Here is a 25,181-nt window from a genome sequence, read left to right on the forward strand (position 1 = left end):
GCCAAGAAGCCATTAGACCATTAAAAAGAAAAAAACAGATAACCCAGCACAGACAACCTCGCTAAGTAATCAGTCCTCACAGGTCTGCTGAAAGAAAAAGTTTCTTTCCTGCAGAAAGATAGCAAGGAGAATTTTAGTCTAACCTCTCTGGGAAGGGAGTTCCAGAGCCTGGGGGCAGCCCCTGAGAAGACCCTGTCCCACATTTCCACCAGATGCATCTGTGAGGGTGGTGCAACAGAGAGAAGGGCCTCCCAAGAAGATCTCAAAACATGGGCAGGTTATACCAAAGGACAGGCTGAAAAATACTAGCAATAGAGTTCTGACTCCTGTCATTAGTCCCAACTAGGGTAGGCCAAATGAATCAGTGGAATTTTCTTTTGTATTGACTCTCCATTCAACAATTCGTTTAGCAGGCCTAGTCTAGTCTAATTGTGACTAACCAGTACAAAATCGGGCCATTAAATTTTTAAATAAGGTTATGAGTTGTATCTTGTGATTCATTCTGATATAACTTCCATTCTGTTATTCATCCACCACTCGATTTGCTACTTTATGGCCAAAAGGATTATTTCTTCCTTTTTGGCCCCCCACACTTTTCTCCTTCTCACCTTCCAATAATTATCCCCGAATCTTCCCTTCCTTCCTCTTTCGTTCTTACATTCTCATCTGCTGTCCCACACCATATAATGTAGACATTTGTCATCCATCACTGTTCCATATTTTCAAGCACTAAAATAGTTTAAAATCTCCACTTCTGCACTCCATGCAGCAGTTTCAAAGGTGAATTTCTACTCGTTTGCTTCTTCAAGAGAGTAGCTGATAAGGGGCATGCAGCTCAGAGCAGGTGATGAAAAGAAGGAATAGGAAAGGAAATTGTGGCACAAAGGAGAAGACAGTGACAACCAACATATACCAAAGGAGGTGTAGAGAAGATGGCAAATACATAAACAGGAAGAAAGACATGTTGGTAGAAAAGAGAAAGAAGAGATGAGGTGACATGATCAGCTAGCTAGAGAAAATGAAAAGCTGGATGATAACCAAGCCCTATGCAGAGCTTGTGGTAGTCTGGAGAGATGCTGAAACTGACCAGTTTTGGGGTTAAACCCTTCCTTCCTGCAATGAGTCACTTGTGGCAGATTGATTCTGTACCATGGGAGCAGTGAATCCACTCTAGGGCTTACAGCTGCTCCAAGCTGGATGGGAGCTCTAACAGCTGGATCCCAGTTTGCTACCAGCAGAGCTCACAACTCCAGGAAGAGCAGCAGTAAAATTTGGAGTAGATTCAACGGCTGCCTCTTGGAAGAGTAGGCAAGAAGCCCAATCCAACAGGCACTCTGGATGAATGCTCACCTATGCCTCTTTTCAGGATAGTGCCAGCACAAGCAAGATCCTTCTAAAAAGCATGAAATGCCCCAGTAGGAAGCTGCGGAAGGCCCTCCTTATTGCCTGCCAAGTCCAGTGAGAACTGCCAATCCTCCCAAGAGCCTGACATGAAGAAGAGCATGTCAAAGGGAATACCTCTGAATCCTGTGTGTGTGGGGGGCAGGGGGAGAGTTGTCAAGAAGGAGCATGGCTGGGTAGGGGGAAAGAGATTTTTCATTTGGTTTATTCTGATTCATGACAGGGCAGGTCTTCTCCTCAACAAATGGAAGCAGTGAATCTAGTTTTTAAGTATGAAGTCTGACTTTCTGCACCCAGCCACATGAACAAATTAAGATATCTATATTTTTAAATCTTAAAAGCTTCGTGTGATCAGATATTTGGCTCTTCGCTATAGGCAGCGTAGGATGTCAACTTGATTTAACAGTAAATTGGTACACTATTTTTCTAGCACTATTGTCCTAACAGTGTTCTATCCCATGTTCTGAGTGAATAAATCTATATGTGTAAGTGCAGTTAATTTTTCTTTGTAACTGTTATATCGCTTCCATTTGACACCTGTATCTCAGCAAAATATATACTATAAATTAATAAACACCTCTGCAATTGAAGATGAAAATTTTAAATTATGAATTATCAGATGGCCAGGAAACATTTTTACATCATGAACTGTGATTTGAAAACAACTACAGGAAAGTGTGCAGAGGATGGAGTGGATTGAGGACACAAATGCTGGAAATAGCTGAGGACTTGTAAAGCTTTGTAGCAACATGTACTTGGTGACATGATTGCAAGGAGGACAGGCAGTAGAAAAATGACTGGAGAAAGGAAAGTGACATGTGCAAATACTAGCCAAGCCTGCACATAATGTTTGCAGTTATGATTAGTTTTCTTTCCCAGGATAACAGGCAAATGAATAGATTATGCACTGCCTGAAGCACTGAGCAAGGAAAAAGGCAAGAAACCTGTGTGGTTATGTAATTTGAATGCGTTGAATAAAATCACAATTAGATCTAGAAATATTTTATCATGAGGCACTGTGTGACCCTAGCTGATCGTAGAAATTCACCCACTCAAAATCTGATTTGTAAAGAGGGTGAGAAGGTAGAAATAACAGATGTATGGCATGTCATGTTTTCAGGCTTAAATTCTTGACTACTACTACTTCCAAGGCCGTATGTCCTTTGACTGCACATGTTTGGCTGTTTTTATTCTATAAAGTTCCTATCTTCAGTTTTAGGGAGAGAGGGCAGAGATGTACAGATGTCAGATTTTTCTTTTTTCAAAATCATATCTATTGAGTTTTATAACATTATCTAAAAAAATATACAACAAGGCAGAATAAGGCCGAAATGCAATAGAATAAAATGATTTGTAAAGCTCCATCTTACAATGCTACATGTAACCTGGGTTAATAAAATAAAATAAAAATTAAATGTCATATCAACTAAAGCATGGTTACATTTCAATATAATCATATAATATAGTTATAGTAATGCATCTCAAGTTTTGTGCCATGGTTTAAACATATTACTAATACCACAGTTTTCCAACCTTTTCCCATTTAGTTTCAAATTCTTGGTTTGTTTTCCCTGCGGTATACATAGTCAGTCTGTCCATTGTTAGCAACTCGTGTACTCTTAGTTTCCACTCTTCTATAGAGGGAACATTTCTGGATGGATGGGGATGTCTATTTTAAAAATTTCTTGTATTGTTTTAAGTATACTTTGCCAATATTTTTTGACCTTTACGCATTGCCACTATGCTTGGTACATGGTTCCAATTTTGTCCTTGCATTTCCAACAGTTACCATTGGAGTGCGCTTTCATCTCGGATAGTCTGGAAGGGGTTAGATACCATCTGTGTAGGATTATTAGATAATTCTTTTTTAACCTATTGCATTTAAGATGTCAGATTTTTCAAGTAAAGAAAGGATACTGAATTATATGCGCACCAAATTTTTATTAGGTGTTTAGCACAACACAGTTTTGATGCTTCTCTTCAATAATGGACTAGGACAGGCTTGTATCTAGCCTGGAGGTTGTGATCCCCAGGTTACAGCCACTACATTTTTACTGTAGTTATAGGTATATTCAGTTACCGCAAATTCAATAAAAAGGTCTGGTCACAGGAAGAGGGACAAGTTCTAGATACCATAGAAGACTGTGCCCTAGGACAGTGCTGCTCATGCTATCAGATGTAGGGAACAAATAATTTTCTCCCCAGTATGACAGGAACTGATGCCAGATTTGTGCCCACCAGATTTAAAAAAAACTTGCCAGGGACCAGCAGTCAATGACTCAGGAACTCAAACTGACCACAGCTTTGAGTAGCACTCCACTAAGGGATATTCTCAACTTTTGGTCCTCTAGAAATTTTGGACTTCATCTTCCAGAACCTCTCTTGGCAATTCAACATGGGCAATGGTTAGGGACTCCATTCACCAAAATAGACAAAGGCTAGGAACCACTACCTACAATAGTCATGGTCATGGCCACAGAAACCACCAGAGAAGAGGCAACCCTGGACTTAAAATTTTAAGTGGAACATATGACTTAGTGTGGGATGTGAGTGCTGCTGAACAGATTGGAAACTATAAGCACATTTACTATCATACTAAATATTATTTGTTTATTTATTTCTAAAATATAATAAATACAGAAGTAAAATGTTGCCAAGGAAGTCCAACACAGTCACATTTAACTTCAAAACATGAAATTATGGTAGACGTTTGATGAAAGCTTCAAATCAATTTTCAAGTTCTAAGGGGAAAAGACAAGTATTGTGCTGGGATGACCATAAAAGGAATGAAAATTAACTGAAACACAACAATGCAACATCCCTCAGAAAACATTGCTGCATCCCTAAAAGGATAATCTGGAGCTGTAAAAGTACAGAAATGAGCAATTGAAATGATCAAAGCACTGGAGAAAAGGTCTGCAGCTTTTTAGCACAAAAATAGGCAATTAAGGGAAACATGGGAAGTTGTATAAAATTATGTGGAGAAATTGGTAGAGAGGGAGACCTTCTTCTCTGTTACTCCTGAAACTCCAGTCATCCAAAAAAGCTGTGTGAGTTCCCAAGATTCAGAAGAGTTAAACGAAGTACTTCTTCGCACAGCCCATAAGGAACTTCCTATCACAAGGAATTTCATTCACAAGATGCCATAATGGCAACAAACCTGAATAGTTTTGCAAGAAGTATTAGACACATTCAAGTAGGATAAGGCTATTTATGGTGGAAACTCATGATGACTATTTTACCACAATATCAGATATACTATGCCTCTCATTATCATCTGTCAGAGAATGTGAACAGGGGAGACTGCACTCCTTTCCTGTTGTTGACCTTGGGCTGACCACTGCAGGAACAGAATTTTGACAAGACAGACTGTTCAGTTTGTTTCATCTTCTGAGATGCTTATGTGGTAAATGGCAGAATTTGGAAGTGAAGGAGATATGAAGTGCTGCTTTTATTGATTGGGCTGACGCCAGGCTTCTCTTGTTTGTGCCCTTGGTCAGTCCAAAAGCTTCGTATTGACAACCCCTTAGTAGTAAATGATCAACTACTGAAGTCTAAGCGTATTTGTAAAAATACACGTGATTTTATTCCCCTCTCAACCCAAGGTCATGTCAGTGAATCCCAGAATCTGAAGCCATAATATGTCATCTCCACTTTCCCGTTTTAGTCTGGGGTGGCAGTTGAATCCCATGGACACAAAATGGCTCTTCTATACCTGTGGTGGGCAAAGTGTGGCTTCTTGCTGTATGTGTTCCATAAGATCCATTTGCAGTGCTTTACATCACCTGATGTCCCTAATTTAAAAAAATCTCTAGATTTTTGCAGCGACTTTATGGCCCACAAACTGGCTAAAACAACCTAAAACGTTTGTAGTATTTTGTGGGGTTTTTTGGGCTACATGGCCATGTTCGGAACAGTGTATTCTTCATGTTTTGCCGGCATCTGTGGCTGGCATCTTCAAAGGATGCTGGCATGGAAGTGAGTGGGGTATACAACTGTATGACCCTTGGCTGAGAGGAAGTGATTTACATGTAATCTATGTGTTGGTCGTTTGTTGAATGGCAAGGCCTTAGGATGTATTAGTGATCATTGTGTGCTAGGAAACCCCTGACGAGTGGTTGCCCTTGCTGGGCCTTGATTTTGATGTTGGTTGTTTACTTTCAGGGTTTCTCTTCTTCCTGGAAGTTGTCTAGGTGTTTGTGGATTTCAATGGCTCCCTGTGCATTCTGATGTGATAGTTGTTGGCAGGTCCAGAATTTCAGTGTTTTCAAATAGCATTTTATGCCCATGATGTATTACAATGTGTTCTGTTACTGCTGATTTTTAAATTGGCTCCAGCCTCCTGGGCTGCAGCTGTGATGCAGGATGGAGGTGGGGAATATTGCACACTAAATCACCACCAAATCGCTGGCTGCTATCAGCCTGGGTCCAAGCCACACTCTGCCAGAACTTTTTAGAAGTCAAGTGCTGGTGGAGCATGGCTTGGACCCGACTGGGACCCAGACTGATGGGTCCAGTCGGCTGGCATTCGGCGCAATTTTGTGTGCGATAACCCACCTCCATCCTGCATCCACGAGGCTGGAGCCGATTTAAAATGCCAAGTTATAACCCCTAGTCTGCAGTGTCTCTTGGGCCACATAGCCCAAAAACCCACAAAAACTATAGACTTCACACTAAAACATTTGCATTATAAATTGTTTAATTTAATTTGTTTTATATTGTGAGCCACTTGGGTTCCAATGGGGGGGGGAGTGGGGTAGTAAATACCTGGCTTCAAATGCAACAGTTTTATTTTCTCTCTCTCTCCTCTCTTCTCCTCCTCTCTCTCTCTCTCATCTCTTTCTCTCTCTCACACACACACACACACACCACAGCCCACAAAACCCAGAAAACCAAGAGAAGAAAGAAAGAAAGAAGAAAGAAGAAAGAAAGAAAGAAAGAAAATCCACCTAATTACTGATTCACATGGCAGCTGGGAAGTAATACAAGTGTTCTGGTGCACCAGATATGCAATAGTTCATCCCTAGAACAGGGTGATTCAAGGGTAAATTTCCCCACTCCTTTCTGCCCCGCTGTAGCAAACCACCCCTGTACTTGATCAATTCTGTTTATAATCAGGATTCTGTAGTAGAAACACTTCGGTGTAGCAGAATTTGGGATTGCTATTTTTGGGCTACAAAATCCCCAGCTAGGGAACACTTGTTGCTGAAGTCCAAAAAGTAACATTCCAAATTGAATCAACTATAAGCTGCAGTAGCCACTTTGAAAGCATTCTGCCTCAAAGGCGGATAACATTCTTAAATAAATCTAAATACATGTTGCATTGTGTTTGTCCAGTTGTTTGCCTTTACAGAACTCACTGGTCCTCTTCATCATGCTACAGGAGCTGATGCCACCTCCAGCCCTCAGATACTGTTGTCGAGGCTAATGGGAAATTGATGTGATAAAAGGAAGGGTTGGTTCCCATCACATGATGGTAAGACAGCCAGGGCACTGGGTTCACTTTTTCCATAATACAGCTATGCACAACAGTGTGCATTAAATGGATTCAGTTGGCTCAAGGATTATAGACACTTGAAGTTAATGTTGATATTAATTCAGGCAAAGAGTTAGAAACCCAGGAACAGCACAGAGCAAACAGACTAGGACATTCTTAACAAAAGGTTGTTTTAAGAGGATTTTAAATACTTGAGCTAGTATTAAAACACTAGATATTGCTAAATCAGAAAGTGTACTGAATGGAGAGCTAATTGTCTTATCACCCCCTCACACACACTTAATTCATATTCTTCTTCTATTTTTTTTTTGTAATTTTTCCAAAGACCTTGAGTTCTCTAAGTTTAGCTTCCTGATGGCATTTTGAACTCACTCTCTCTCTCTCCCTCCCTCACCCCCCCCCCCCTCACTTTACAAAAGGTCTATTAGCACTTCCATCTGGCTTTGTTTCCCCAGCTGGTACATAACTCCAGGACAGCTCTTGTTTCGCCAGGATGCTGAGACCTGGACATGGACTTTAATTGAGGATGCAAATTTGTCCACCTCATATAAAATAGCTTTTGAAAAAATATAGATGGAAAATCAGCTAAGGTTGGTCACAAGCTGTGACCACTGTCTATTCAGTAAGCTCTATGAATTGAGATATCAAATCAGAAAAATTGAAAGGCTACATCAAAACAAAAAAGTGCAACAACAAAGTAAAAGTTTAGGGTCACAGCTGGAAACCAGTGTTTGGAAGACCACCTGGATTAACAATGACAATTAACAATATGCTGCAAGTACAGAATTGTTTGCGCTTCAGGAGGTTACCTAAAAAAAAGACTAAAGTGATCTCCTTGACAATGCCAAAGGAAAGAGAGGATCTAAAGTATGTGAAGGAGCGGTGCTTAGTGGTTAAGATGCTGACTCTGCAAGACTGGCATGTCAGCAGTTAGAGACCACAAGCACCATGTACAGAGTGAGCTCCTGTCACTAGTCCCAACTAAGCCAACCTAGCAGTTCAAAAGCATGTTAAAGTATAAGTAGATAAATAGTACAAGTAGATAAATCCCACTTTGATGGGAAGGAACAGTGTTCTGTGCAGCCATGCTGGCCACATGATCACCAGAATCATCTTTGATAGCACTGGCTCTTTGGCTTAGTAACGGACATGAGCACCACCCTATAGTCCAACATGACTAGACAGATTTGTTCAAGGAGAAACCTTTACCTTTGGAAAGAATGCGAGTACTGTAAGTATGACCTGGGGAAAGCCCAAACTTCTGAGATTTGTACTATGGAAAAGAGTACAGTTAGCCCTCAGTATCTGTGAACTTGCCTCCACAGATTGTGAGTATCCATGGGCAGTAAGCCTGCATTGTCCCCAATGGTGGCACATGCATGAGGCTGTGCTGCCATAGGACAAACTAATGGGTGGCTGTGCTGTGTGGAGGGGGGGGGTCAACACAGGACTCCCACCAGGCGAGAGGAGGGCAGTGGCAGTTGTGGGGAGGGGGGAGTCTTGACTCAGCTCACCTCCATGTGACAGTGTGCTCTGGAAGCCACTTGCCTGCTCCTCCTTGCTCTCCAGTGGTGGTGGCTGCAACCTCCTGGGTCTCCCTCTTGGCAGAGGGCTACTCTAAAGGGAGGGAGGAAGAAGGAAGGAAGGATGGCAGCCCTGCCTGCCACTGCCGTCACCTTCTCTGGTGACCCCCTCCTTTGCCTCTGGCTGGAAAACAAAGAAGGCAGCCTTGGCAGAAGAGACCGGCAGGAGGCGGAGGAGGGGGTTGCCAAGGGAGGTGGTGAGGGTGGCAGGCAGGGCTGCCATCCTTCTTCCTTCCTTCCTTCCTCTTCTGAGGAGCCCTCTGCTGGGAGGGAGACCCAGGAAGTTGTAGCCACCACCACCACCAGAGAGCAAGGAGGAGCAGGCAAGTGGCTTCCAGGGTGCATGTTGCCTGAAGGGGAGCAAAGGTTGGGGCTCCCCCTTCCTGTGCTCACCAGTGCCCTCCTGTTAGCCTGGTGGGAATCCTATGTTGAGCCCCCCTCCACACAGCCCACTCACTCATCCCTTTTCCCCTAATGGAGCCCTGGTGGCGCAGTGGTTAAATGCCTGTACTGCAGCCATTCACTCAAAACCACAAGGTTGTGAGTTCAAGACCAGCAAAAGGGCCCAAGCTCGACTCAGGCTTGCATCCTTCCGAGGTCACTAAAATGAGTACCCAAACTGTTGGGGGCAAATTAGCTTACTTGCTAATTAGCTTACTTGCTGTTCACCGCTATGATCTTTGGAATAGCGGTATATAAATAAAACAAATTATTATTAATTATTAGTGCAGCAACATGCACATGCCACCATTGGGCACAACAGGCTTAATGATCCACAGATTTTGGAATCTGTGAGGGGATCTGGAATTGATCCCCCACAGATACTGAGGGCTGACTTTGGACATCTGTCATGCCCTGCTTCTAGAACATGGAAATGGACTCTGACTCAGAGACTGATGCAGTGGACACACTAGGACCTGCTGCTAAACCAGAGCAGGAGGAGATTACAGAGCTACACATCTCAGAGACAGGCCAGAGTGAAGTACCAGCCCTGGCAGAGGGTCCTTCCCATCCATATACAGAAGGCAATCTACCCATACCTACCTTCACCGAATGGAGACAACAGGTGTCAGAGGAGTTATAGGAAGCAGCTGCATTAAACTACTGATCTATCAATTTACAGCCCTGCCCTCCAGGAATTTTCAGAGATTATCTGACCTACCTGGTTCCCTGTTGTGTTCCTGAACTCTGTGTTTGATCTGGGCTGAACCTGAAGAAATTAACACAACTGGTGGAGAATTTTTTAAATATGTCCTAGCAATGTTCCCTCCTACAGATATAGGACTAGGTATGATGCCTTTAGTACCCTAAAGGCACCAAATCATATCTGATTCTGGGAGCTAAGCAGGGTCAGATCTGATTAGTACATGTACTGTATAAAGGTAAAAATAAGATAGTCCCTTGACATGAATGTCTAGTCATAACTGACTGTAGGGGGTGGTGCTCATCATTGTTACTAAGCCAAAGAGCCAGTGTTGTCTGATAACTACTCTGCTGGTCATGTGGCCAGCATGACTGCACCGAATGCTGTTACCTTCCCACCGAAGTGGTACCTATTTATTTACTTGCATTGCATGCTTTCAAGCTGCTAGGTTGGCAGAAGCTGGGACTAGTGACAGGAGCTCATCCCATCATGCAACACTGAGGCCTCGAACTGCCAACCTTCCAATCTTTGAATCCTCAGAATAGGCATCTTAACTACTAAACCACAAATGAGTACAAGGTGCTGTAGGCTATCTTTCAGAGAAAGAAACTGGCAAAACCATAAAACCATTACACCTAGTTCTGCCCTCTGATGCAGCAGGAACAAGACTGCCCCCCCCACAAGGGCTGCCACAAAAGGAGGGGGGGATTTGCAAGGTTGTTCTCTGCTGCCTCAGAGGATAGAACTAGATCTAATTATTTAAAGTTACAGGAAGGGAGATTTAAATTTAACATTAGAGGAAACTTCTTGACAACGAGAGTGATTTGGCAATGGAACCAATTGCCTAGAGAGGTGGTGAGATCTCCTTCTTTGGGTTTCTTCAAAAAGAGGTGGGACCTGGTGGGGAGTTTCTTACTGGAGATTCTGAATTGAACAGGGGGTTGGACCTCATGTGCCATAGGGCCCTTTTCGACTCTATGATTCTATGCTTCTTTCCCCAAGATATCTAATTCCTGAAGCTCATATGGCCTAGACATGCCAGAAGGTTGCATTGACAGTTTTTAAATCCAGAAAGCCAGATTATTAATTATTCCTAAAATGTATGTATGATATGGCTTATGCAAAGGTTTCATGCTGCCTTCCAGTTGCAGACCTCTTGATACCACATATCCTTTTTTTTTCCATTTGTGTTTGAAGAAGCGTTAAAAGAACCTGCATAATTTACTAAGGTGGGTCTCAGTCTCTTACTATGATGCTCTGGGTTCAAGCATTTGATCTACTGAGAGATTAATTAGCTTGAATTTTTGAATGCATCTGTGAAAAAAAATAATATAAAAGCTTACCAGTTGATCAGTATTCTGTTTGCCTGCTAATGAAATAGAACACTAAAAGAAACAGGATTGCACAACCCCTGCTAAACATTGAGGGCATTAATGAAGTAGGTTAGAGCAGATAAGTTTGCCTGGGATGAAAACATAGGAAATCAGGTTGGAGAGAGTCCAGCTTGTCAGCATCTGTGAATGCTGCTTCCTTAGCTAAACATAAATCAGGCCACTGTTTCCCATATCTTATCCACTGTCAGTTCATGTAACGGAGAGGGGTATTACTGTTTCATGGGATATGCAAATACTGTAATTACCTAGAGAATCACCTGTTCCATACAAAGTGATTAATTCTGGAAAGTCCTATGAGTTTAGTGCTGTGTGATAACATAGGGAGGATATTAATGCAGTACTCTGGGGATTTAAGATAAAATAAGTCTGCAAATGAACTGTCATACTGAAGATGAAAAATGCAGGTGTGATTGCATCTCATTGCCACTAGTTTAATTTACAAAACAGATGGAAGAAAATAGCTTTCATAGTGGGGATGTTCATTGTATATTGTTTGGGGAAGTGGAGGTATCCATGAAATGATCTAGATTTTGAATATTCAGCAAACCAGACAGCATTATGCTTTGGTGAGAGACCATATGAAGAGCCAGAAAATATAATATGCTAGTGTCGATAAAATACAATATTAACCAAAAATGGTCTAGAATTTCTCCAGAATCCAAACCATGTCTTACGAACAGTCCCAATGCCTCTGTTGTGTTTATCTGAATTTTGACTTTCCCCCTTTGTTCAAACAGCAGCTGTGAGTCCTGCAATGCTGTATTATAAATAGCTTCCCAAATTCCCCTAAGTTTCAAAAGCACTTTGCAATAGTGCAAGCCTTCAGTGCAGAAACTGAGAACAGGAAAGCCCTAGGCTTTTGTAAAGCCCTCAGCTCTGTATTCTTCTCCCTCCTTCAAATGTTGAATTGCTGCTACTAAAATAAAACAACAACAACACCCTGATGGGCAACACTCCAGTTTGCAGCATTTGTCTTTTAATTTTATACTATCCTTGAATATTTGGTTCCAGTGTGTTAATACAATTAACTATATTACTATTTGATTGATAATCATGAGAGGAACCTGATCCTATCTCCCGGATGATCTAGTGATCATTAGGCTCCAGATGTACTGATTTAGTGTGTTGTGGCTTTTTCTGGTATGTGTGTTTGTGTGCAGAATTTTCTGAAGCAGCTTCATATTTTCACAACAAAGCCTAGAACAGCCAAGCCCAGAAAACCTCCTAAAAGAGTCATCTACTCTTTTCCCTCTGTTTCTCTAAACTATGAAATTAATGTGTGGTGTCAGCAGGAGAAACAAAAGGATAATCAAAAATCTTCCCAGAATCTCAGGACTAGACTTTCTCTTCACTTCCTGCAGGGAAGACTTACAAGCCTAATCCTCTGTCCACATGATTTGGGGGAACTGCATCTTTTTTATATCTGCAGTTTGACACCACTTTAACTGTCATGGCTCCATCCTATGGAATCTTGGGATTTGTAGTTTCTTATGGCACCAAAGATATCTGACAGAAGGATAAATGTCTCACAAAACGTTACAGTAAATCCCTGGATTCCACAGCGATCACCCATGGCAATCAAACCAGTGGCAAACTGCATTAATTCTGCAGTGTAGCTGCAGTCCAAGTGAATCTATAAAGAAAAAGATAATCAAATCAACCACTATCACCTCCACTTCCCAGATTCAGCAATGTGAGCCTAAGAATCCTCAGAAATCTTTACTGCAAAGAAAAGGTTCTCAGAAACAACCTTGGCTTAATTCTGGAATGTGTAACTCTTTTTATATCATCACCAAAACCACCACCATCATCACCATTATTCTCCTCCTCTACCTACCCCTCCTTTTCATCCCTGGTCAATGAGTCATGAAGGATTTAAAAATGCAATATTCTTGTTCTTAAGAGATCACATCAGCAGGGGCAGCGTAGGCTGGATGCAGCTCTTAACTTCAGCCTTTCCTGCTACCTTCTGGGTCAAAACTCCATAAAAGTGTGGAAAGGGATGAGGACAGAGAAAAAGCAGTAGTCAAAACTTGTCATCAATAATAGTTCAGGTCAATATTCAAAGGGAAGCTTGCATTTCACATGCAGTGAAGCAGAGTTTTTATTCTGAAGTACCCCCACCCTATTTCCAAAACTCATTCTTCATAGTAAGAATTAGCCAGCTGAAAGCCAGCTAACTGAAACTTCTGTTTGTAGTAGTGCAAGTTTTTGCTCACATAACATCACCATCTATGACAGCCTATTTGAAAATAGAAAGATGGAGCTGGACAGCTTTATTTTATTTATCTTTAAAAGCAAGGGAATACCTTTTTACACAGATCTTGGTACAATTGTGCATGAAGAGTCCAAGTGATAGCTCTTGGCCAGGTTTAGAAGGTTTACAACTGTCAGATTAAAATTTCTTCACCTTTCTCACACTTATAAAATCCTTTGTAGGATGTTAATGTGATACTCTGAATTTAAAACACTTCCGCTTTAGCACAACAGAGCCTAAGGTCATAATCATAATAATGCAGTTGATAGGAAAAACAGAATCTAACCAATGTGGATATACTTTGCAAGCAAGGGAGCCAGTGTGGTGCAGTGGTTTGCATGCTGGATTTAGAAAGACCAGAGTTCAAATATCTGCTGAACCATGGAAACTATTGGGCAAGCCACACTCTCTCAGCCTAAATTCCTATTATACCCCTTTGGATATTTCATCCCAATAAGAAATCTGAATAGATTTTTGCTAGAAACTTTTTTTTAAGTGAAGTTAAGAAGAAAAGAATTGGTCTCTGTATTGGCTATTCTTAAATTATTATGAAATTGTTACAGATGCCTATGAGTTGTAGTCTAAGACACAATACAATATCATTTCTTCACCAAGTGCTACCAGCTCCTTATACATAAGGATAAAGAGCCCTTCCAGAGTGCAATGTGTATATTTTTCTGTACAGCTCAAGCTTATTCTAGGAGGAGCCTAAAACTCCATATCCTTTCCATTCTCTGTAGGATGGTTTGTGTTCTTAGCAATGCAGAACAAGCAATGCATAACCCCAACTTTCTCATTATTGTCTTTCTTATGAATGGACCCTCACCTCATCATTTCTCATATACTGCAGGAAAACTGCATGTAAGTTAAATTATATTTATAGTGTTTTCTTCATAGATGTTTCTGTTCTTAATTAACAACTGGGTGCTTAAGGTTCTTTATTAAGTTGAAATTACATTTCTTTATTAAAGCCTAATATTATTTTAAATAATAGAATGGCTTCACATGTCACATTTTGTTCTTTCCTGAAACTTTTAAATGCTTAAATGCTGCAATTTTATACACTCTGTTTGGAATGACTCCTGGGAAACTCAGAGGGACTTAATTCCAAATAGTCATGTATAGGACTGTGAACTTTCCTTGTAATATAGGTTCCTCCCATCCAACTAATTTTAATTCGGAAATAACATTCTATATCGCAAATGCTACTTGTTCTGTGTATGTAAAAATACCTATTCATATTCCCATCCAGAATAATTCATATTCAGATACGCTATTCTACACTGCCAACATAGAACTTACAGTGCTCCCTCGGGTTACGAAATTAATTCGTTCCGCCGCGGCGTTCGTAACCCGATGCATTTCGCAAGCCGAAAAGGGCTTTCCGTTAGCGCTGGCAAGCCGCGCGTTTGAATTTCGCGCCGAAAAAAAATCGTAACCCGAAAAAACCTTCGTATCCCGGAACAGTTTTTTCCAATGGAACTTTTTCGTATCCCGGAAATTTCGTAACGCGATCAATTCGTATCCCGGGGTACCACTGTACTCACTTGTGCAAACCAAAAAGAAAAGGGGGAAAGGGGGGGGAGATAAGACGAAAAAGGGAAGCATTTTACTACACAGTTTCCCTTTGTATAGTTAAAACCTGCCACAGCTCAACTGCAGTAGTGCCTATCATCTTTTTGCTGCAATACCTAAGGCAAACTAAACTAAAAACTCAGCTGTTACACAACCATCTTTTCATATTTTTGTTTGAAAAGTACATATAATTTACTGATGGTACCAATATTTATGTTAAATATATACAACAAAAAATAGCCACATGTTTATAACGTTTCAGTTGAAAGTTAAGGTTACAATTCATACCAAGCGGAATGAATTAATGAATCTGAAGGTCACATCAGGAACTGAGTGTGTAAAGAAAGTACACATGCATACAACTGGGATATATAGTCCCATCCTAAGTGGCTAAATGTTTTTCTCCAGTTTAATCTCCTGTGGCAAGAAAGAATGAACTGTGGTTCCCTGGCACATATATAGAATGCATATGTGTGCCAAACAGACGTGTGTAGCCACTTCACACGCCATGACAGCCTGCTGCATCCATAGGAGGTGTACAATCTCAAGATGCTGTTTATAAACAACAACAAAAACATAAGCATCAAACTATACAACACCTACAGTGATGTGATTCCTTGGCCCAATTGTTTTTGCCTTTTCTTTTCTTACTGAAAAGAAGCCTCAGAAACTCTGATTGACAATGAGAGCACCAGAAGGAGGGGCTGCTCAACCTTTTCACGGCATTTCTCTGTAGGTGGGGAAAGGCAGTTTGGAGCAGAGCAATGGCCTATTAGAGGAAAATGCCTGCTTGCCCATTTTCCTACTCTTCATTGTAGCCTCCATTTGTAAGGTACACACACACAAGAAAGATATATAAAGTATGGTTTGACTGAAATCCTATGCACAGATCTGACAGTAGGGTTTTCTTCAAAGTAAAAGTGCACAGGATCACAAAGGCCATTTAAAAACAGATCCAAAAATGCCTACAGTTCAACAAATCCTGCTGAGGTGTAGCACTGGTAGCCTAGAGATTAATATGTGGTTATATTAAAAGAGAAATCCTATGCTCAGCATATTTTCTTAGGGAAAGGCTCTTTCAAATAAATGAGATTTATGCCACTGGGATACAAAAAGAAGGAACAGTTTAATCTTTACCGAACACTTATGGAAAGCCTAAATGCTTACTGCATTTAGAAGACAGCACCACCTGAAAGTTTTCCTCGCAGCCAGAGGCTGACCTGAGATTGCCAGGTGAACATCTTAAACCAGGCATTTACATCAACAGCATTAAGAAGTAAATAGTGGCTGTCAAAGGTGAGCATCAATCTGCGATATGTCCATTAGAGTCTCCGGTGAGTCAATAAGTAACAGAAACTGACAGCCGCTAAGACTTCTCCCAATTCATAACTGAGGCAGCGCCTGTTTTCCTTGCTGTAGCAAGCATCCTTTACTCCCTAAGACTGCATGCACCTCGGACCACCCTAGTGCCAGGGCTGTTTGTGCCATCCACTGTCACACATGTGCTTTTCTTATCTGCATGGGAGCAACCTAATTTCTACAACAACAGAAGAAGCAGAAGAAAAAGGAAACATTTCCTAAGTGGAGTACATAAAGTGATTATGGGTTTGCGCTCCAGTTACACAAGCTGGAAACAAAAGGACAGCAAAAGGCAACGTTTCTACAGTACCTTAAGAAGTCTGACAGATGGGAGGAAGGCAGCATGGCAGAGCTTCCGAATGGTCCAGTTCAATGGCCGGGGAGCATCGCCTTGACTCATGACCCTCAATAATTCCACAGGGAGAACGTAGCACAGACCACCTTAGGGATGCCTAGAAAAGAAGGGCTCCTCCAGGCTTTGGGGCATCCCATGCCCACTTGCAATTCCATAAGAGAGGTGCCTCCTCCTCTAACTTGCCTGAAAGGCTGGCCAAGTGGCTTTGCTGGAGCCCCCGATCCTCCTGAAGCAAACCCCCCTTCTGCCTTGGCACAGGAGAGCTCATGCATAGCAAATGGGGCAATCGGTGCTTGCTTCTGCTCAAGGGAGGGAGGCACCGTATGACAGGGAAGGGACAGCCCCGTCTCTCTATCTCTGTGTGTCTGTGTGTGTGTGTGTCTGTGTGTGTGGTTTAAAGAGGAAAAAAGAGCTGCAGTAAGAGCCTTGCGCTCTGCTGCTTCTTCCTCCCTTCAAGCCATTTGTTTTGGGCTCTTTGCATCCCAGGGAGGAGGAGGAGGGCAGTGAGCATCCAGATCCAAGCCAAGGGAAGGGGAGTCCCCCGCTTCCTCTGGAGGACCCTGGGCAGAGAAGACAGGAATTGGCAGCTTTTCAGGCGAGCCAGGGACAGGGACCACTCAGGGCAAAGAGGAAGAGACAGGTCTCAAACTGTTAAAAACAAAAATCACAGCTCAACCTCTGGTTTGTGGTGATCTGCAAGGAAGGTTTTAAACTGCAGCTGCCTCCTTCCCACAATATTTCATTGGGTTTTTATCAGTAGCAGCTGAGTGTGGTTGCCTCCTGGTCTGTTGCTGTGTTCATCAAAGATGATGATGATGATGATGATGATGATGATGATGATGATGATGATGATGATGATATCAACCTGGGGATGCATATAGACGCATGGCACCCCCACTCCCTCCAAGGAGGCCACGTGAACCCTCCCGATCAATGGCTTGCATAAGGCTGAGGACGCTTCGCTTGAAAGGGCATCTCCAGGCGAGGGAAGCAAAGGAAGCACAGCCGGGCCTTTTTCTTTTGCACGTGGGGCTGCACTGGTTTCCTTCTTCACAAATTAGCAACACACCCATGCACTGCTCTAAGGGTGGTGCATGTTGTTGCTGTTGTTGTGTGCCTTCAAGTCATTTCTGATTCATGGCAAACCTAGCATAGGGTTCTCTTGGCGTGTTTCTTCAGAGGGGGCTTGCCATTGCCATCCTCTGAGGCTGAGAGAGTGTGACTTGCCCATTCACGGCCGAGTGGGGAATCAAACCCCAGTCTCCAGAGTCCAACACTCAAACCATTACACCAGGCTGGCTTTCAAGGGGAATCCTGGCTACCCGCTTTCTCTGGGAGAGGGGAGGTATATGTGCATTTGTTTGTACACTTATATGGATAGGGAAAATAATTTAAGTTAGCAGGGTCTTTTTCTTAAAATCACACTTCACCGAAGGTGTGGGAAATGCATGGAATTCAAAGGAGCTTACCCTCTTTTCAAAACATTGGAGGGGATCAATGTGGGCAGTATCAAGCTTGAAAAGGAAAACTTGGAGTTAAAGCTTCTTTCTGAAAATGCATTCAACACCTGACTGACAGACTCTTGTAGAGCTTGTCACTAATGATCATACACAGGCAAACACAATGCACCTCCCACTAGCAATCCCAGTCAGCATCCTATTTGTGGTGGCAAAGAGGAGAGGTCGAATTTCACAAAATATGTCAATCGAACCTGAGAAAGCAATACATCCCACCAACAGAGAGACTGTTTGGTGGGGAAATAATGAGGACGTATTTATTCAGTGAAAGCCTAAACTTTCTTGGATGCTGTCTATTAATTTCCTCAGATTAATGAAGTATTATCTCACCTTTGCACATTCATGAGTAGTCTGCATTAATAAAAGTATAGTGTCTAGATCAAGAGAAGTAATAGTGTTACTGTATTCTGCTTTGGTCAGGCCCCACCTGGAATATTGTGTCCAGTTCTGGGCGCCACAGTTTAAAAAGGATGTGGAGAAATTGGAGCGTGTCCAAAGGAGGGCAACTAAAATGGTGAAGGGTTTGGAAACCATGCCCTATGAGGAACGACTTAGGGAGCTGGGGATGTTTAGCCTGGAGAAGAGAAGGTTAAGAGGTGATATGATAGCCCTGTTTAAATATTTGAAAAGAAGTCATGTTGAAGAGGGAGCAAGCTTGTTTTCTGCTGCTCCAGAGAACAGGACCTGGAACAATGGATGCAAGCTTCAGGAAAAGAGATTCCACCTGAACATTAGGAGGAACTTCCTGACAGTTAGGGCTGTTCGACAATGGAATGCACTCCCTCGGAGGGTGATAGAGTCTCCTTCCTTGGAGATCTTTAAACAGAGGCTGGATGGCCATCTGTCAGGGATGCTTTGATTTGGATTTCCTGCATGGCAGGGGGTTGGACTGGATGACCCTTGTGGTCTCTTCCAACTCTACGATTCTATGATTCTTTCAGTAGGTGGGGATTATAAACAGTAAAGTCAGAGGGAATAAAAATGACCATTATAGTTGCCTTTAACAAAACAGTACTTGGGTGGTAACACAGACAGCCTTGCAGGGATTAATACAGGTAGTGTGAGAAAGGGTCATTGTTCAAGGCACAAAAGATAGAGCTGAACCTCTTCATGAAGTTTGTTCAGTCATGTCATACTGGGATTATGAACATTTATTATTTAGCATAATGACTGGCTTCCCACATGGAACACAGTAGAGCTTGGGGGGGATTGATGACATATCACATGGGAAGACAAGCCGAAGTGTGATCCTCCTGGGATCATGTGGATTACATTCTCAGGTTTCATGTTGCCAGAACAGACATGGAGGGCAGAGCTAGGTTTGCCCCAATCTGGTTCCTATGCCTATATTTCTGTTAGGAGGTCTGTTATTGCTGGTGAGTGACCTTTTTAGGTTGGGCAACTGTCTATAAACAAGTACAGACCTACCACCTAAAGTCTGAAAGAAAGAAATGACATTGTTTAGGATGGTGTTGATCATAACTTCTAGAATCATACTTGGAAAAGATCACAGGGGCCATCCAGTCCAACCCTGCTACATTTAGTGATTTTAGCTGGGAACTGTAGATGACAAGTAGTATTCTGTTGCTTCCTTTTTATGTAACAGACTATTCCTTCATAGCAGTCTGGTTATGTTGACAAGTTTGTTTATCTTTTATTTGGTGCTATTGCACTCTGAAGAATATCTGAATTAAAGTTCTGAACTGCAAACCTGTCTGAATTCCATCTTGTAGTGATACCTTTATTTGGTCAGCTGAAAGATGCAAAAACACATCACATTAGCTTTTGAAGCTTCACTAGTTGCCTCATCAGGCAAACATGGTAAAATACCATGCAGGAGAAAGAAAGATGTATTCTCACAGCACTAACACTTTGCTTTGAAGTGTGTATACATGAAAAATGGGGGCCTGCTATGGCTGCAAGCTGAGTGGGAACAAAGAGAGATGGTAAAGTTTAGCTTTTCTCTATTCAAGTTACAAAGAACACACTCAAAACTCTTTGCATCTACTCAGTGACACAGGTGCGGTTCTTCCACCTCTAAATCTTATAGAAGATTGAAAAGTTGTTTGCCTTACACCTGCTGGTCTATATTTAGCTAGATTTCCTGGAATTTGACAGTTTGGTCACTTAGGCTCCTCATGTTGCAAAGACCAGTCTTATTATCCAGTCATCAGATCCTCTTATGCATCTCTTAAGAATTGCTTTATCAGGAAATTATTGCAGGAAGAATAGCTTGTAGCTTAATAGCTAATATTTATTTTACTTGAAGAAGTTAACAAGTTTAACAACACTATTTGAAAGATTGTGGCATCATCTGCACTGTAGAAATAATGCAGTTTGAAACTCCTTTGCCATTGTTTCAACCTATGGAATTTTTGGCTTTGTCATTTGTTGTGGCATCAGAGCTTTCTGACAGATGCAGCCTGTCTCTCCCAATCAGAGTTTTAAGATCCACAGGTGAGGGATTTCTCTTGGTGCTGCCACCATCACAAATTTGTTTATTGAGAACATGACCTTGTAAGTGACTGCTCCTACTTTCTGGAATCCCCTTTCATGGCAGGCTAGGCTGGTCCCCTCTCTGCTTTCCTTTTGCCAGCAGCCAACCCTTCTTTAATTGAAGCAGGCTTTTAACATGTGATTGCTTGCAAAGAGGCTTCTTATGGGGTTTGTGCTCTATTTTTTTTTAGCGTTGTATGTCTTTTAATGATTTTATACTGTTTTAATGACATGATTTTTAATCATTTTTATTTTTAGGTTTTGGGTGAATCTTTTTGTGAGTCTCTTTCTAGGAGAAAAGCAGAATGTAAGTGAAATGAATGAATGGATGAATGAAAGTTTAATACAGGTAGACACTGTCAGAAATGAGCTCTTACTGGTCCTCATTTCATGAACAATCACTTGCAAGGGACCAATTGCATGTAAATGTCACCATTTCCTGGCTGCCTATCATCACATTACATTAGCTTGCATACAGGTGATTTGCAATCAGATGTTAATAATCCTATTTCGCCTGTGCAATATGTTCAGTTGTGTTCATTGTATGCTGGCTGGTCATTTGTTTGCTTTCTCTCTCAAGATATCCCCTGCCCTTTCTTTGTTTGTACATGAGATGGCTACATGACCAGAACTAACTGGTGCATTTGCACTTTTTAATATTATGTTACTTAGCACACAATATATATCCTTTTTATCTTCAATGTACAGGCTTCAGTGAGTTAAATTTTTCAAAATATGTAGCCAAGTCTAGCATCAAGCCTGTAGTACCTGAGACTACAGAGACATAACTAGCTGTACTCTTCCATCATAGGAGCCTGGCTGTGGCCACATACTAAGTAGACTTTTATCAAATGGGTGGATGGGTTTCCATCCATTCACTCACTTTTGGACTCTCTATGTGGATAGGCTCTGTGAAAGAACACGATCTAGCTCATTGGACTCACATATCCTCAGAAAGACAGCACCATATTACACATTTGGTAACCCCTTTTGGACTCATCCCCACCCCCTTTTTCATGGTAGATTCATCAGAAGAAATAGGCTGCGTCCAATATGTAGCCTTTGAATAATTTCTGGGGAGCACAGGCAGGCAGGAAGGAAAAGAATACAGCTATCTTCCTCAGTAGTGTATAAGCTCCAAGATTTTTTGATTAACATGAATATGATACCATGTGCCATCACTATGCTTTGGTTTTTTCTTTACCCTCTGAATATAGTTCAGTCTCCACTGGATAGGAAACAGATTTCCCCAGCAATAATTTACTGTTATGAGCTTTATAAAATATCTGATCCTGGCAGAGATAACAGCTGTTAGAAATTGTTCTAGAGCCACATGACCACTGCACTTTTGGACTCCGTGGAAATGTTATAGACACTGTCCTGGTGAGGCCTGCACTTCAAAATTTAACACTGCATCACTGGTCCCATCTTAGTCCATCTTTTTAAGATCCCAGAAATTACTACCTGTTGTTTCCATAGCCTCAAATCTGTGATGAAAATGACAAAGAAATGAATGTAATAGCATGTGCATTATTTTAATCTGTATTAATGATACCCATAATTTCAACTATTAATAACCTGAGGCTACAATTTTTTTTAAAAAATAAGCAATGTGGCAAGAAATAGAAGATAATACAATTCAGACAAAGATGCATATCCCCCTCTCCATATAACAGCTATTACTTCTTAGGTGGGACTGGAGATAATAGACAGGGATAAGTCTTGGATGGAAGACTGCCAAAGCAAGTGCTGTAAGCTGTATTTCAGAGGAAGGAATTGGCAAACAACTTCCATGTGTTTCTTGTGTAAGAAAACCCTTGTCAACAGGCAACTTGAAGGCACATACACACACACAAGTGAAAATTAAGATGTAACAAGTATACCATTTTTATTTACTAAAACCGTTTGTTGTGTTTGTTTCTGTACATTCCTTTGTTTCTAACATAGTGATGGGGCATCTCTAATATTTTTACAGTTTCTTGACTCTAACTGACTAAAGATGATAAATAGCAAGAGACCAATGTGTATATTTAAAGTTTGGTCAGTGTAAAGTTGAAGGCTTTCATGGCCGGCATCCATAGTTTTGTGTGGGTTTTTCAGGCTATCAGGCCATGTTCTAGAGGGGTTTATTCCTGACATTTTGCCAGCAGCTGTGGCTGGCATTTTCAGAGAATGGTGGCAATTATCTGAAGATGCCAGCCACAGCTGCTGATGAAAAGTCAGGAATAAACTCTCCTAGAACATGGCCCCATAGTCCGAAAAATCCACAAAAAAACTTTGGACAGTGTGTTTTCTTTTCTGGTAAATCTGTAGTTCTTTAGATATACAAATCAACTACGTAGGTTATGTAAGAATGTAGCTTTTTCCTTACAGTCCTGAAACTCTACTTTAGTATTCAGTAGCCTGAAGCTATGACAATTTCCATAGTCATGCCCAAATTATCATGCTCTGTATCTTTAAATGCTATAACATAGGCTAGCCTTTCTTAATTTTAAGAACAGGTTTGTGTGGGTGTGTGTGTGTCTAATTAAATTGTCTACCCTAGTTCTTTATAATTTCAGCATTCTAATTATACATTTTAAATATGCAGTGCTTCCCACCTTTATTTTACACATTTATATATAAACGTTATTGTTTTCCTACAGTTCATTCTTAAATTTACCCTGACCCAGATGCTAATTCGAGCAATTCTGTATCTACGTAGTTACCTATGCATAGGCATTATTTTTAATAGGAGATGTGTGAGAGAGAAATTAGCACAAGATAGGTTCTTTAGATAATTTTAATACAATGATAAAGTGTCAATGGGAGAGGACATAGAATTTTGTTCATAATAATTAAACATGGAATAAGAAGTAAGAATTGGGCAATGCAGATTAAAATAGAGGAAAATTGCTTTAATTACAACACTTCTTGAGAAGAAGCCTCAAGGATTCAGCTTATTCCATGTTCATTGCACTCCAGACAGTCATATTGGTGCTGTAGAAGATACATCCTGTGCTAAAATTACCAAACACAAATGTCCTCACTTGCCACTGCCTTCTCCCTTCTAGCAACTGTCTTTCCTCTGAAATAAATGGAACTAGCTTTTACTGAAAACCAAATACCAGAATGCTACTCATTCTGGTTGATTGCTTTAATATATTTAATATTGGCACACAGAAGCACACAGGGAACCTTATCACACTCACTTTTCCCCCTTCCATTCCTGTTCACAAAGCATACAGGTCGTACCGCTCTCACTGTACCGCTCAATATGTAAACGTACTGGGAACAATTGCTATTACACAGCGGTACTGGAGAAGAAGACATGTTATCATTGTTGGACCTGGCAGTGAATGAATATCACCGCAAATTAAGGTCTCTTCCCAAGCATGACCTGTTCTTCCCCATTTTTCTGTGCATGCGTACTTGTAAAACAGGAGTGGGCATGAAGTTCAAAGGGAGGGCATTTCTACAGTCTCTCATAGCCTTGTGCTGTGATCTTTGATGTTGCATGGATAATGGATTTGAGTATTTTGGGTATCCTTCTCCACACCATGAATCATTTCTTGATGATAGAGCAGGAATGCAGAAGGCGTTATGAGTCTCTTCTCCTCCCTGATCCTTTTTATGGGCATCCCAATAAGAGGATGGGGAGGAGAAGGCAAGAGTACCTCCCCCCCCCCGATCCTTTTCTTCCTCAATTCTTTCTATGGGAAGCCCAAGGAGAGGATGGGGAGGAGAAGGCAAGAGGTGCCTTGTACTCACCGAGTCCCTTCTCCTCCCCATCCTTTCCCTGGACAGCCCAGTACTATTGAGGGGAACAACAGGAATTCACCATCACATCTTGACAATAACAGTAGTAAGAGAAGGAGATGATAAGTCAGGAGGAGGGATTTCACACCACGTCATAATACTAGAGTTGAGACGAGGATTAAATCAGGACATCGTATGCAGCAGGAGTAACGGCCTTAGAACGTTTTCTGAGAAGGGAAGACGGAATACAATTGTCGGAGAAATTTCACACAAACAGGACGGAAAGAGCCCTGGAGAAGAATGTTATGTAAATGAGGCTTTGCGATAAAATCTGTTCCATTCCATCCTTGTTCAAACCTCAAAATGTTACACAATACATGTGCGATAAGCTTCAGAGACACAACACCATCTTTTCTACAAGTGTATATGTAGGAAATTTGGAAGAATGTGACTCCTGATATGAACAAATTATCCTTACTAGTTTTCCAGCGATGGAGGTGGAAACATCCTATAACGTGGGTTGATTCCATCTCTTGCTCCGAAATAGGCAGGAAAAACAGACTTGAAGGAGTCAATGCCACCAGAGGGAGCAACCCCCACCATCCCTCAGTCTTTTTCCTGCCTCGCTCCGAGTAGGCTGTGTTTTTCCTTTTCTCCTCCTTCTTTGACTTTGTCTTAAAGACTTTAATATTTCTTCTAATATTTCTTCTATTCTTCTTATATTCATGATCTGTTCTCTCCTGCAAAAAACAGCAATGTTTTTCTTTAGTCTTTCTCTATCCCTTTGCCTCTCTAATGGCTGAAACAAAGCCAGGCAGGGAGAGACAGTTCAGAAGCTGCTGTGCTGTGAGGCAACAACTCCAGC

At 41.5% G+C, this 25,181-nt stretch overlaps 1 protein-coding gene across 5 annotated transcripts in view; it reads right to left on the reverse strand.

The window, feature by feature from the left end:
- LOC121922110 (transient receptor potential cation channel subfamily M member 3) overlaps window positions 1–25,181 on the reverse strand; it is a 459,242-nt gene that overhangs the window by 313,252 nt on the left and 120,809 nt on the right. For 3 of the 5 annotated variants that reach the window (XM_042451067.1, XM_042451066.1, XM_042451068.1), the window contains exon 1: window positions 16,521–16,887. The exons of the other annotated variants lie outside the window; for them this stretch is intronic. In XM_042451067.1, the coding sequence (XP_042307001.1) occupies window positions 16,521–16,610 (90 nt within the window). In that variant the 5' untranslated portion in view covers window positions 16,611–16,887. Of the gene's footprint in view, window positions 1–16,520; window positions 16,888–25,181 lie in introns of those variants that run through there. 5 annotated transcript variants of the gene reach the window in all.

The sequence above is a fragment of the Sceloporus undulatus genome, chromosome 2 (assembly GCF_019175285.1).
Source record: "Sceloporus undulatus isolate JIND9_A2432 ecotype Alabama chromosome 2, SceUnd_v1.1, whole genome shotgun sequence".
NCBI lineage: Eukaryota > Metazoa > Chordata > Lepidosauria > Squamata > Phrynosomatidae > Sceloporus > Sceloporus undulatus.